This window comes from Pygocentrus nattereri, chromosome 8 (assembly GCF_015220715.1).
Source record: "Pygocentrus nattereri isolate fPygNat1 chromosome 8, fPygNat1.pri, whole genome shotgun sequence".
NCBI classification, from domain to species: Eukaryota; Metazoa; Chordata; class Actinopteri; order Characiformes; family Serrasalmidae; genus Pygocentrus; species Pygocentrus nattereri.
The window spans coordinates 2,743,410-2,759,131 of NC_051218.1; the positions used below are offsets into that span (position 1 = coordinate 2,743,410).

The 15,722-nt window shown below is 43.1% G+C and overlaps 1 protein-coding gene across 2 annotated transcripts in view; it reads left to right on the forward strand.

Moving 5' to 3' along the window:
* The first annotated feature begins 11,849 nt into the window (after positions 1-11,849).
* nav2b (neuron navigator 2b) overlaps positions 11,850-15,722 on the forward strand; it is a 128,856-nt gene continuing 124,983 nt past the window's right edge. For both annotated transcript variants that reach the window (XM_037540718.1, XM_037540719.1), the window contains exon 1: positions 11,850-12,090. In XM_037540718.1, coding sequence (XP_037396615.1) covers positions 11,854-12,090 — 237 coding nt within the window. In that variant the 5' untranslated portion in view covers positions 11,850-11,853. The remainder of the gene's footprint in view (positions 12,091-15,722) is intronic.

Here is a 15,722-nt window from a genome sequence, read left to right on the forward strand (position 1 = left end):
GTAAATTAATCATCTTGACTCTAACCGCACTCAAGTTCTTAAGCCTAGATTACTCAGAAAATGCATTTCAAAGGCAGTATTTCACTCTCTAAGAGACGTTTGTATGTTTGTGTATTTCAGCCATGCGTTGCTAATAACGTAAGAAGCTCTTGGGCATAACTGTCTTCATTCGTGTGCTGACGGAATTTGGGTTTTGTGTGTTCTGCAATTAGATTTTAAAAGGATTGCTGAGCTCAGAATAAGGCGCATGCTTTTTGTCAGTATCAAAAGCCATGAACACTTGGCAGCTTTAAAGTCTGCAGTCGACAAACCCAAAACTCGACATTAATCGGATGGCTTGTTTTTATTTCGGTGTGCTCGCTGGCTCGGTTGACGATGGATTTAACATGTGTGCTTTCCTCTGCCCGATCGACTGAGGCCTAATTCAGTTTTTATTAGCCTAAATTAGACAATCTATTCACTCACAGCTACAGCTTTGGGTGATTACAGTTTCTAATAGTTCCTCTCTGCCTAATTGTTGAAGTTAATTGAATTTTACAAAGCCTGTGATAATGTCCTGTTGCTTGATAGTGTGAAGAACTGTGATTGACAGTTTCAGTGATGATGTCCTGCTTCATTATCGTCAAAACACATGTACAGTAGCTTTGAACGTCCGCTCCTAACGTCACCGCAGTAGTAACCGCCCTTCGAAGAATGCTGTTATCCTGCCTTTAACTTGACACTGAGAATGAGCGAAGTGTAATCTTCCCTTCGGAGACTAAATGTCTGATCTCTTCAGCAGAGCTCCTGTCCTGTCTGTGCGTGCTTGTGTGTGTGTGTGTGTGTGTGTGTGTGTGTGTGTGTGTGTGTGTGTGTGTGCGCGTGCCTTCGCACATCCATTTCCTCCGAGCCAGCGCCTTCTCATGTGCCACTTGGCCATGCTCAGCTATCTTGTCCTATTTATACGCTGGAAGGCACTTCACTTCCTCAGAAGCAGCCCTGACTCTGACCCCAGGCGGCTACTGCAGGAATGTGGCCTTGGATCCACTGAGAGGCAGGAATCACGGTGCTGTCTGGAGTTCATATCTGGGATCATGTAAGAGTGGGTGATACAGCAAAAATATAACATCATGATACTTGAAGACATTGTCATGGTACACAGTATGTAGCTATTCTGAGGTTTGCAAACAAGTTGGAACGAAGAGGAACAGGATAAACTGTAAAAAGTCTAAATAACACATTTATGAAATAAAATGATGTCATGGGCTGATGCCCAATCAGCTGATTGTTACTGAAGCAATAGGTTACAACCTTGCTGCGATCTAAGCAGTTCACTCTCTCTAAAGAGTTGGCTTTTTTTGCTTGGGCAGTCCAAGACGTCACGTATCATAAATGTTATGACCAGTTTTGAACCCCTTTAGTTTCAGATTGAACATGTACCAGGTCCTCCACCTCCAATACAGGCATTAAGTAGAAGTCTGGCAGTGCCATTGCCTTCACGGCCGTATACGAAGGATTAGCGGCTTGCGTGAAGAAAACATCGTTTTTAGCCGTTTGTGGAAAGTGAAGGGGGGCCAGCTTTTTCATACATGGGCTGTTTCCAAAACTGAGTCTGTTTTAATGATCATTATCCACTGGAAGCGTTCATAGATGTTGAGGTGTTGCCGCTAAGAAGCCTGCCACTAAAGCTAAGGCATTAAGCTAGTGTGATACGTCCTTTACCTTATGCTATCACCCGTTTGTGAATGTTACTTATCAGTCAAATCTGCTTTGAAGGCTGAGCAGTGGTGGATCTGTGGCTAGGCTAAGAGGATTGATTGAAAACCAGGTGGTGTAGAGCGCTTGCATGTCCGTGCGTGACTCTGATCTCCTGCTAGCTCTCAGCTACTCCATACAGAAGCCGTTAGCACCAAACACAGCTGTGTTCCATCTGGCCCTCATTCTGTCTTCCTCTGTAGTTTTCTTTCCCCCTGTTTCTTTATAATGTTGAGTACTCATAACTGTTGTGGCTGCAGCATAGTGCCTGTTGTTCTCTATCTCTTGTCTAGCAGGAGATAGCAAGAGGGTTAAAGTATCATAGCACCACGTAGGCCATGAAACACTTTGGTGGTCTGCGAGCGGCTCCTTCTAGAGTTTTATCCCTTGATTTTGCAACAAATCTTACATTTAACAACCACAACTAAACCACACGGATTTCAAAACCACAGCTAACTCGTTTTGTGCCTGGCTGATGTGGGCTACATTCCTTCAGACTGACTTTGCAAGGAAGATTCATAGTACAGCCATCTGCATTGCCCTTTGAACACACCCACCACCGCCCATTCATGTTACTTGACGTTTTTGAAAATGAACCTCATTTGTGTTGGGATGTGATCTTGAAGTAGACGTGATCATGTACTTGCTCCCTCTCTGGCCTTCTGAATTGAGCCCAGGCTCCTATCTAAGCCCATAAAGGGATTGTTTGCTGACTGAGCACCCAGTTTGTAATCTAATAATGGGCTTGAAAAGTGGAATACATTCTGGTGCCAAGCCTCCGTCTGCTGCCTATCACAAAGTCCGCTAAAGCAAATGCCACGTAGTAATGGCAGGCCTCACTGGCGAACCCAACCTGAATATGCGAGAGACCACCTTCAGCTGTTGGAAAGGCCGTGATCAGCTATTTATGAGGTAGTAGACACAAACTGCTTATTACATTTTAATGGATATTTGCTATATCCATATTCTCGCCATACTATGTGCATTTCCAGTCCTCTGCCTTCGGATTTTCGTGTCCTATAACCTATAAAAGAACAACGATAGTGTCACCTCTTGCACATTGCCAGATGGCTAAGTTAACACATATAACACACCTTTTAAATGCATCCAAGGTGTTTATTTCCCTATTACCTGATTCCTGGTAATCACGTCCAGCTGCATCCATTGACTGCACAAGCGCTGGACCCGTAATGCCATGTCTAACCAGAGCTTTCAATCTCCTCTCAAAAGATTTAAAAGGAGCACCAGTGACCTTTTTGGCACTGGCAGACCTGTTGAGATAGCATATCTGTATCTCTCTGTCTGCATCCTGTCCCACTGTGGCCTGCCAATGTCAGCGTTCAGCTGGCACAAAGCCTGAAGGTACTGCTTAGTGCTGGACACATGGTTAGTGTGGCAGGCTTAAAGCAGGCTGTGCAGACACGACTGATTACACAGCAAACACTTTAACTAGCAGAGCGTCAGTGTAACTGAGTGCACTTCAAGGAATATTAGCTTAATAATGCCAATGCAGAGAACAGTGAATGGAAGGTATTGTGATAGCATGAGCACCGCATAGCTGCCAACTGGCTCCTTAGCTCTTATTCATTCAGAGCTGGTTGGGTAAAGTATAGTTTTAAACTTAGCAAGCTTAACCTCCTGAGATTATAGAGTATCAAATCAGTTAGTTTTGTTTTTTTTTTTTACTTTTGTGCTGATTGATAGTGCTTCACCAAAAGCTACCAACGTGCGACGAGACGGACGCATGCGCTGACATAAGCGAGTTTTATTGAGGACAAATCCAAAATCAGGGTCAAGACGGTCCATAGTCAGAGATCCCAAACGAAGAGCAGGAGGGACAGACATAATGCCAATCAAAACAAACAACAGGGCCGGAAGATCAAACACCGAACAAAACATCAAACACAATTCATACATACAAACAGCACGTGCATACAAATCAAACAACTCCAACAAAGACCAACAAACACAAGGGGCTTAAACACAAATCAAGGATAACGAGGGACAGGCGGAGTCACTAAACAAGGGGGCTGGACTAAGAACCAAAACAGAAAACATGCGGACTAGACCAAAACGCAAACACATGGACAGGACTGGGAGGGGCCAATCGTGACATTAGTATTATGTATTTACATGTGCCAAATGCAAATTTTCATTACTATGCTAGTGATACTGTTATCTGCTGTTCAGCATCTACTCAAAATCAAGCTCAGTGTGTAACGCCGGGGAGCGAGGAGGTGGACGCAAATCAAGGGTCATGGTCAAAATGGTCAAGATACAAATAGCCAATAAAGGACACCAGGAGGGACAGACATGACACAATGAACACAGAACCTCAAACAAGAACCAAACACCACGAGAATACAATACAATACAATACATCCAACACATCAACCATCCAAACACAAAGGCCAGCGAATAAAAAGGCAAACAGAGGCTTATAAAACACAGGGATAACGAGGGACAGGTGGAAAACAGGTGGCGCCAATCGGGGCGGAGTCACAAAACAAGGGGCCGGACTAGGAAACCAAAACAAGGAACAGGTGGACAGGACCAAAACAAAACACGAACACATGGACAGGACCGGGAGGGGCCAATCGTGACACAGTGTAACCTACAAGGTGTTTCTAATACTGTACAAGTCAGATTTTAGGCTTAGTTTTGTTTTAAATATTAATAAAACTAAAATAGTTGTTCACAGATTCAAGGAAAAAGCCCTCAAGCCTATCATCTGTCACCTTTTTAAGGGGAAATGTGTTTGAAAATAAGACCACATAAAAATATCTTGGTGTAATGTTAGATAATTATTTGACAGAACATGAAAAAAAAACTGGGATTTTATTTTCTAAATAAATGTTTTGAAGCTAAAAGTAAACTTGTTTCTGTTGGTGTATTTTCATTTATTTATTTATACTTGGTAAATTACTTTCCTATTTGTGTCATTTTATACGCTGACCAGCCACCTCCTCGTTTCTACACCCACTGTCCACTTTATCAGCTCCACTGACCATATAGCTGGACTCTGTAGTTCTACAGTTACAGACTGTAGTCCATCTGTTTCTCTGATACTCTGTTACCCTGTTCTTCAGTGGGCAGGACCCCCATGGACCCTCACAGAGCAGGTACTGTTTGGGTGGTGGGTCATTCTCAGCACTGCAAGTAACACTGATGTGGTGATGGTGTGCTGGTGTGTGTTGTGCTGGTCTGAGTCGAGAAATACTTTCAACGGCACTTGGAAAGATTATCATGTAGATTTTAAGTGTGACAAAAAATGCTGGGAAGCCTTTGAAATGATAATAATATATTATTTGTCTTTTATAATGTTAAATCATATCATTATTTATCATTATTCATTTACACTGTCCTCCAGTCTTCTTGTGCACTAACACTTTGTACATGTTGTCTAAAAACTGCCACCTTTTGATGCCGAGTTATGGATTCATCGCCGTTAGGTTTAGACAGAGTTCAGTTGTAACCGGCTGTTCAATCCAGTTTTTAAGCCTGATTTAAACATTTCTTTGACGTCTGAACAGAAGGGCTTTTTAACTCGAACGCCAACTCACACGCACTGTTAGCACATTCGCAATATTGGGTTAGTTTCTCTTTAAAAACGTTCTCCTCAAGTAGGTCCATTCATCTGGCAGCCCGGTGTTATGTTGAGGAGCATGTCAGTGCCTGTGTCTCTGAGCATGTGTGTCTAAACGTGTCTATTTTCAGATTTGGACATTGTGCCTCATTTAGGAAGCAAAGTGTTGACAGTCCGAGGTGAATGAACTCTGTGACTGGACAGTGCACACTTGGAGATTTACTCGAGAGCGCTGTCTGTCCTACATCTCACACACTCTCTCGTCTGTAGGGTGTTGCTGATGCCCTCTTTAGCCAGACTGGGTGAATCACTAGTACTGATTTAAATCTTTAAATCTTCGCTTAAAAACTACGCTGTGGCAAAAAAAACAAAAGAGACATGCTTTCTACATGCCAGCACAGTAATAATGTGTCGATCTCTTACTTGTTTGACCATTTCCAAACCTCCCTTTGTGGCAGCCCAGGACTATTTGTGGCTATTGTGAAACCTTTGGTTTGGCGGATCAGTCCTTCATTACATTAATCAGCTGGTGAGGGAATTTCACACACCCATGTGACGTCTGGGGCATAAAGGAGAAATTCAGAACCAAACTTTGTTCTTTACATTTGATCACAAGATAACGAATAATATACGAGATAATTTTTATTATTATGTTTTTATTATTAATGTTTTTACTGGTGAAACCATCCTTGATGAGATAAACAATTTTAAATAATGTGCTTAGCTGCTTTATTTATATGTATATATATATATAAATATATATATATATATGTATTTTACACTCACAGAGCAGGTACTATTTGGGTGGTGGATCATTCTCAGCACTGCAGTGACACTGACGTGGTGGTGGTGTGTTAGTGTGTGTTGTGCTGGTGCGAGTGGATCAGATGCAACACTGCTGCTGTAGTTTTTAAGCACTGTGTCCACTCACTGTCCACTCTATTAGACACTCCTACCTTGTCGGTCCACCTGCTGCAGTTTGTGTTGGTCATCCTCTAGTCCTTCATCAGTGGTCACAGGATGCTGCTGGCTGGACATTTTTGGTTGGTGGACTATTCTCAGTCCAGCAGTGACACTGAGGTGTTTAAAAACTCCAGCAGCACTCCTGTGTCTGATCCACTCAGACCAGCACAACACACACTAACACACCAGCACCACGTCAGTGTTACTGCAGTGCTGAGAATGATCCACCACCCAAATAGTACCTGCTCTGTGAGGGTCCATGGGGGTCCTGACCACTGAAGAACAGGGTAACAGAGTATCAGAGAAACAGATGGACTACAGTCTGTAACTGTAGAACTACAAAGTGGACCTATGTAGCTCACAACATAGTTCAGCAGGTTCATGGCTCTGAATTGGACTAGCATGACCTCTGTCTGGTTTGTTGACATTGCCCATTAACCAACTGGCACGCTCTCTCCAACTGGACATCTCAAATAGGCCATCTGGAATAAGCTTATCCTCTTGAATTAATATAGAATGAGTGTTCTTCACCAGATGATCCTTTTAGTATCTGTGTGACTGTTCTTCCTCTTAGTTCTTGCTCTATTTGATGTTTTTTTCTTGTGTTTCTTGTGTATTTTAAGCTTAAACATCTTAATCTTAGCAGAACGCAAGCCACATCTCTCAATAACAAGGTCACTGCTTTGTGACTGAGGGTCAAGACAAGTGACCGTGTCATTAGGGATAAGCGGTGGGTGAGGGATTTACCTAGCATGGAATGCTAACTGCATTCAGACAGCTGGTCTGTCAGCCGAGACGAGTTAACTTGTGATAAACAGTGGTGTAGTGCTTCAGTAATGAATACAGATCCACATTGTTCATTCAAACCACGGTCTCAACTGGCATTTGAAGCAATAGATAAAGAAAATAAACAATGTATGTGTCGTATGGACACGTTTCCAGATGGATGCTGCTGCTGTTTTTAGCTATGGGATGTACATTTGACCATTTTTGTAGAGTAGTATGTCAGACAGTGCCAGAAATCACATAATCAAGTCTATTAGGGATGTTTAACAACTCAACTTGGTTGGAAGTGAATGTACGAAGACTAAGGCCCAATCCCATTTCTTATTTTTACCCCCACCCCTTGTTTTCGAGTGTAACCCTCCCCATTGAAACAGAGTTATAAGGGGTAGTGGTTGAAATCTTCCCCCTATGAAATGGGACACCCCTTCAAGAACCGGATACGTCATCAGTTGTCGTCAGCGACTTTTACGTAAACAGAAGAGACGAGGGTTTCCGGCCATGTCCAGTAGGCCGCCTCCGGCTGTGGTGATCTCACCTGTGTGTCACATGACAGGACAGGTGAATCATTTTTAAAATAGCCTGGAAAAACAATCAGGAAGTGTTTTCCTGTTTTGTCTCCAGACTATAGCAATAATGGTAGTTATATCGCACTGACATTTGCCGTTTATCCGAAGGAGACTCAAAAGCCTGGGCGCTCGCGATTCACTCACAACTTCAGTTTTACGCTTCAATCAATCAAACGAGTCAACGAATAAAAAAAGAGCACAAACAAAAAACTACATCACTTCATTAACAGCTACTGGCGCTGCTCTGTAGGCGACGCTGCCAGTCTGCAGTAACAGCAGAGGAGGGGAAAGTTCAGCTCCTCACTGCTTAAATACATTTAGGGCATCATACGCCTTCAAAGAGGGGGGCAATTATTTATTATCGTCACCAAGGATTCTTCGGTGATATGAAGCTGAACTTAGCTTTCTAATCGCCAGCTTCATGATCAAATTTTCCCGCTCCACCTTAAATGGTGCAGCAGTTACGTTCTGGTACCTGAGGTTGCTGCACCATTTAACTTACGTGTCTCTTTGGCTGCTTGCGCAGCCGTCTGGCCGATGATTTAATTAAGTTATTAAGTGATACTTTTTTGATCCCACAACCGGGGAAATTTAACCCATCCATGAAGTGAAACACCACATACACACCAGTGAACACACACACACTAGGGGGCAGTGAGCACACTTGCCCGGAGCGGTGGGCAGCCCTATCCATGGTGCCCGGGGAGCAGTTGGGGGTTAGGTGTCTTGCTCAAGGACACCTCAGTCATGGACTGTCGGCCCTGGGGATCGAACCGGCAACCTTCCGGTCACAGGGCCAGCTCCCTAACCTCCAGCCCACGACTGTCCCCATTCAGGGCATTCTCATCACCCTCTGTTTGTAGTACAGCCTCTGAAAAATCTCAGTTTGAAGGGCTTCACCCTACGTCTCCATCTCAACAACAATCGGGACGTCCTACCCCTGTATGAGAACATGCAAAACAGGGGGGGTAGGGCTAAGTGCTAGGGGCAAGGGGTGAAATGGGACTGGGCCTTAGACATGCAGTTTACATTAATGCTAAATGGTGATCGTAAGCTTCAATTACTTGTCAGCTACATTCGCCGTAGAGCTCCAGTGCAAAACTAAAGAAGCAAACTTTAGACACTAAACATGGCTTGGCTGCTGTAAACAAACAATTGGCTACTTTTTTCTATCTTTTTAAGGCCTATCCATTGCGTGAAAACCGTATAGGCCAAATGACAATGGGTATCAAAGCATTTCGCCCCAAAAAAATTCCTTTCTGTCAAAGTTTGCTTGGCGTATGATGTTTTAATACCTGCTGCTGTTGCTATTTTGGTAGCACTAATACACAAAATGTGCTTTTCCTCAGGCAGGAAACCACCAAACCCATCGCTGCTCTGTCAAATTGGTTCCACATTGCAAATTGTTTTTATTTGAAGCATCAGCTTAGCAACCCACACCTACCACCCGCAGTTATTGTGGTCCGTTTTTCACTGTGCTTAGCTTTGCCATATTTCCCATGGTGTTATTTTATGATCCGACCTCCACTTTGTTTGTTTCTCCTGTTTCAGCTCTGGAGGTCTAATCTTGAGGGATTATTTTATATCTTGACCACACTACCGTATGTCTTAATGGAATTATTCTGTGACTTGTCGAGCGATATGGAGAAGGTGGCCTTGGAGAAAGTGGCCTAAACAGCTTCTGCTTCACACAAAGATGATTTAGTGACTGTATCTCGTTTAGTGACTTCTAAAACGAGACCAACCTTAATGATCCCCAAAAGGAAAAGCATATGTTCTAGAGTAGCAGTGTTAAAAGTACAATGTGCACACATGGTTAAAACATGTACACAATCACAAGAGTGTAATAAGTAGCATATTGTTGTTTGTGGGACAAAACCTAGTATTTCCATTTTTTGTGTTTTGAAAGCAGCTGCCCTTGACGCTGCGTAAAGATTTCATGATGAATGAAACAGGAATGGTTCAAAATTACTTAGACTATCCTCTGATCAGCCATAGCATCATGACCACCTCCTTGTTTCAACGCTCACTGTCCATCTTATCAGCTCCACTTACCGTATAGCTGCACTCTGTAGTTCTACAGTTACAGACTGTAGTCCATCTGTTTCTCTGATACTCTGTTACCCTGTTCTTCAGTGGTCAGGACCCCCATGCCATCACTGATGAAACAATGAACTCTGCATTATATCAGCACATTCTAAAGGGAAATGTGAGGTTATCTCTCTGTGAGCTGAAACTCAAGAAAACGTAACTCATGCAGCAAGACAACGACTCTGAGCACGACTCTTAAGTCGTTCTACCAAAGAATGATTAAAGAAGAATAAATTCATGTTTTGGAATGGTCAAGTCAAAGTCCTGACCGTAATCCAATAGAAATGTTGTGGAAAGACCTGAAGCAGCAGCTCATGGGCAGAAACCCACCAACAGGACAGTCGTGGGCTGGAGGTCAGGGAACCAGCCTCGTGACCAGAGGCCGTCGGTTTGATCCCCAGAGCTGACAGCACATGACTGAGGTGTCCTTGAGCAAGACACCTAACCCCCAACTGCTCCCTGGGCGCTGTGGATTGGGCTGCCCACCGATCTGGGCAAGTGTGCTCACTGCCCCCTAGTGTGTGTGCTCACTAGAGTGTATGTGGTGTTTCACTTCACGGATGGGCTAAATGCGGAGGTGAAATTTCCCCATTGTGGGACTAATAAGGGTCACTTAATCTCATCTAATCACAGAGTTGTTTGGTACAGAGGGGCTAAAAGTTACCCCAAGCTGACCTGCAGGACTGATCAACCAACAGGAGGGCTCACCAACTTTTAATCACCACGGTAGGAATATCTTCACTGTTCCAAGAATCTAATATCTCCAAATTGGCAGCTTTATTGGGAAGGAAAAAACATTTTTTACTTTAATGAAAGTTAATGCGTGTAATTTTGGACCATTAGTCCATTAATGATGAAATGTTTACCCAGCGGTTTTTTTTTTCTTATGACATATTGGCTCACTACTTCTTAACAGGATGCCGTGAGGTGACTGTTGGTGGATTTCACTCTTCAAACCCAGCAGGGATTACTTAGTTCAACCCACAGCCTCCAGGAACTGCAGCCGAGGCACAATTTTATCCATCTAAATCTCCAGCTAATGCCGTAGGTGCATAAACAAACACTCCCAGCATGTCAAAGGAAGTGTGGTGAGGTGAAGGAATTCGCCAGTGATGTTTCTCAGGTTCAGGGAAAGGAAGTGTTAGTATTCCAGCCTCGGAGCTTCTACACACTCTTTCCTATCACAACTTAAGCCACTTATAGTGGATGATGAAACCCTTGTGTTTTGGTTAACCAAAACTGTCAGCAGGGGATTTCATTCCCACTCTGTTTCTTGCTATTTAGCTATTCTTTTCGTTCATGATCAGAACGTTCTACAACATTTGAGCTCAACAACGGTCTGCAGGGATATTTACAGAGTGAGTGAGGCAGGAGAGAGAGTGGGGGATTGAACGGGAAAGAGGCTTTGAGGTGGTCTCCAGCACAAATCTGTCTGGTACTGCTGACCGCACCAATCAGGAAGGCTCAGTTGCAGCAGATTCGATGCTAACGGCCGATTAGTTTGTCACCCAGGAGTGTTAGTCTTGAGTTTTTCTCCTAAGACACATCTGCTGCCTCACTAATGGCTTTCTAATCCTTCCCAAGCCTGAAGTGTTTACCTTACTGCGCCTGCAACTGGAGGCTAGTTACGCTTCGACAGATAGATTACTGAACCGCACTTCACTCTTCCTGGATTTTTGGACTTTCTTTGAGAAGGAAACTCCCCTTGAGTGCTCTCCAGGAACTCAGCAGCTATTTTCACTCCACCCTTCACTTTCATGCCTATGAGCAGGTGGAAAAGGGCTCTAGACCTCGACTCATCTGCTTAGGGAGTCCACTGGCAAAGGAAACTGCCTGAGAAGACTGGGACTTGTTTTAAGTGGCCACAATGGTTTTCTTATTAGACGCTGAGGCTCTCAACATGTCTGCATGAGCTTGGATGCTGCCTAGGCTTCCCTGCACTGCCTGCGTGTGGGTTTGAGTGTCTGGAGGCAGTCCACAGACCAGCACCAGCTGTTGAGCCAACAAGCGCGATTGCTCCAAGTACCGCTCCCACTCAAGTAGGAGTGCGTGGTGTATAAGTGTGTGTGCCAGTCTGTAGGCACACCACAGCTTTGCGAACGTGCTCGGACGGCAGAAAAGAGGAAAATGCCGGCCATTTTGGTCGCCTCCAAGATGAAGTCGGGATTACCCAAGCCTGTCCACAGCGCGCTGCCCATTCCCCAGTCGCCCAGCCATAGACGAGCCGGTCAGAACAGCAGCCCAAAGCCCAGCCACCCCAGCCTTATCCCTCTGAGGACTCCACTCTCTAGGAGGCACAGCCAGGGCGTCGGAGCGCCACAGATGAAGAGCCAGCAGGCCAAGGAAAAGGCACCGGACCCCCAGGTTTGAGCACAGTTCTGAGATTCTTCCGCTTTTATTGGACTTGGTGTTATTAGCACTAGTTGTTGTTATAGTGAGTGTGAGAAGTTGTTTAGTTTTGTTCTTCTTACTGGTCCATTTTTCCTCAGATGTAAACACAACAGACTAGCTGGAATTTTCATATTATGTATAAAATTAAACAATAAAAAATTGGAGATACAGGGTTTTGTTCTCACCGCACCTCCATATATAAAACGTAGGGAACATATTATTATTTATATACACTTACATCTATTATACATAAGGGATATGGTGCAGTGTTCAACAGTACAGTAAGACCCTACTATAAATTATGCAGTAACTGATGAAATTGAATGTGTATGATTATAAAACGAATGTGTAGGCTCTGTATTTACGAGGGTGATGAACTAAAGTGCGCATCCACACACAGTCTAATGGGTTAATGTGCACCTGCAGGCAGTTGTGGCTCTGGTTAAGCTTTGTAGTAGGGGCACATAGTAAAGTTTTAATAAGACTCTTTATGAGCGTGTGTGCGGACGTACGTGTGCATGTGTGTGTTTTTACAGGTGAGGGTGTATTGCTCAGGCTGTTCCACGTCAAAAGTCTAAAGTTAGAGCAGAATCAGCATCATTGGAGTGATTTCATTCATTTACAGGCACTTAAGTGGGCCTGAAGAGGCTTTACCTGGTTCAGTGTGGGATTTCAGGGAGATCAACACCTTGCTTGAGGTCACTGGTGTTGAGCTACTAACAATGTGTGTTTGTGCCAGCGCCGTCAACGTGTCACGACAGCATCCTGTGATGAAGATAAGAACCTCTGACTCCATTCGACTGAATTCAACCCAGTTTTGCTGTCATTATGCATGCACAGAAGGCCGTTATGACGGTAATTCTGTTTAAATGAGGCTGCCAGGATGTCAAAAATAAAGATTCATTTACCAGAACAGTCAAACCGAGCTCTAACGGGACCCTTATTTGTTCTGAAAGAGACGTTTGTTTGTGCCGGAGTGCCAAGACCTTTCCAGCTTCATGCCTTGTGAATAAATTCAGTTGAAAAAGTTATATTGTTTTAAGAATAGACGAGGCAGTTTTGGTCAAATGTGACGTTCTGCCTCATTACACAACACTACACTGAGTCTGCAGCTGCTCTGTGAGTGTATTTATTTTGCCTTGCACTCCTGCTACAGTGAGGAACTTCTCTCTTTATGTGGTTTGGAGGATGAAATGCTGCGCCGCTCACTCTGTCATTATAGTATTACACACAGAAACACACACAGCAGTGGAGGTTTTACTATAGTGCTCCATTAGTAGTGGTGCGCCACATTGCAGGTGGGCACATGGCCATGTGGGATCCACACACACACACACACACACACACACACACACACCACTCTGGAGCACGTCAATGGGAACGGCACGCTGGCACTGATCCAAAGATCAGTCCATGCTTTTATATATACAATACTAATCTCCAGCACACACCCATATGTTCACATATATCCTCTTATTCTCTAATATAAGCCCACATGCTCACAGATATGCCCCTTGAACGCTTATTTGATTTCGTAAAGCTCATATTATGCTAATTTTTTCTATAATTTTCTTCCACTTAAGCAGTTTGTGTTGTTTTATATACAAAAAACAGTTATCATTCATTTTTTTCATGACCATTTTCCAATTCTTTACCTTTTAGAATTAACCCGTGTGCTGTGTCGGGGTCCGTGGGACCCATTTTCAGTGCTGACCAAGAGAAAAAATTATATGATATATTATTATTTCAGCCTCAGATTTTTGGCCTTTGCTCATTTTCTGTGAAGAACATATAAAATAACCCCTTCACTCAGTTCAGCGCCCACACATTTATATTACATATGTGGTGTTGGGTGAACCCACGGGGAGTAAAAGTGTGGAGGTGCTGTGTCCTTCACTCTGTTCTCCTCCTACATGACCTGCTGTTATTGTGTGTGTGTGTGTGTGTGTGTGTGTGTGTGTGTGTGTGTGTGTGTGTGTGTGTGTGTGTGTGTGTGTGTGTGTGTTTGTATATGGGTGTGTGTGTGTGTGAGGGTGCACAACATGGACATGCTGCTGACTGGCTACAGCTGCTAAAGGAGAACCCAGCGCTGGACACTTGTGATATTTGAATCATCTGGTATTTCATTATAAATTGTTATGGCTGTATTGATTTAAAAACAATAATGCGTTGGGTCCCCAAGGGTTAAACAAGCTGTTTGTGTTACTGTGTCTTTAAAATGGATATAAGTGAATGAGCTCTGGTTTGATTAGCCTTTTACAGCACTCCTTATAACTTCAGTGTGACTGGATAGGGTTAAACTGCTGTAGGCTGAATAGGTGGATGTATGTAAATGTGTTTTTAAATGACATCACAAAAACAATAAATTCAAAACAGGTGTGTCCAGCTTAGTTTCCGTATATAGAACTTGCCAGGTTATTTGAAAAAACGTCGTCTCTTCCATGATATCAGCCCTTTAAGGTTGTGTGTTTTTGTACTTCTGTCCCCTTTTATACTGGCGTTCGTTACTGGAAAACCTGTGGCTGTAAAAAAGAGTGTGTTTTGGTAGGAGACGGGTGTTTTAGCATAAGGCTGCAGTTTCCGACCCGGCAGGCTACACTGTAAATCCAAACTAATAATTTGTTACATAACTTGCATCATTCATTCTTACTGAAATGCGTGAAATGAAAGGGGTGAGGATGGTAGGAAGATGGACTTCATTTTCATAAAGCATCTGGATTTCCGTTTCACAGGAAGGGATCTTATTTTGCTGTCAGTTATCATACCGAGCATCCAACTCAGTGACACTGTGTTAAAGAGCTCATGCAATTTTCCAGCGTTTTGGGAAATTACAGTTTGATATAATTTATAAAAACTGCTAAAGTTTCAAAACATACCGTGCATCCCCCAGTCCATATAATCCAACCTCAAAAACAGCCCGTTTTGAATTTCTTGTTTCTGGGAAGTCACGAAAATCAACACATTTGCGTGTACAGCAGTTTTAGCTCTGACCATTCGTGACGAAGCTATAAAGGCTGTTTCAGCACGGACTACTTTTTGACTGAAGCTCAACACAGGGCAGTCAGTCTTTTACACATACACCAGTCTTTAAGACTCAGTACCAGTGTTTAACTCAAACGGATAAAGAGAGGTTGGAAAACGGTCATATTAAATTAAATAATGACTGTTTTTGGTACATAAACACACAGCGGTCATAAGTATAAATATAAATTCAAGAAAAATCTAAGATACGGGCCCTTTAACGTGTTTCCAGTCTAATGTTGGAGGTTGTAGTCTATTATCTCTTTTTTCTGGGATTGTATTGATTGACTGCTATGATATAAGAAAGTGGCAGTTGAACAGCATTGATTTAGGAATATCAGAATCAATTTTAAGCGATTAATAATATGAAGTACAGGCTCAGTTTTTTCAACATAAAATTCCCGGGCTATTTTCAAACACATAAGTCTCCCCAAAAAGGACTTTACTGTATATATTCCACCACTGTACAAATAATTTCCTGTATAACTTTGTGGATTCAATGTGTTTTTAAAAATAATTTTGAATCATAACAAATAATCAAGCCAGATTTTGATTTCGATTTAATAATGAATTGTTTCCTAAAG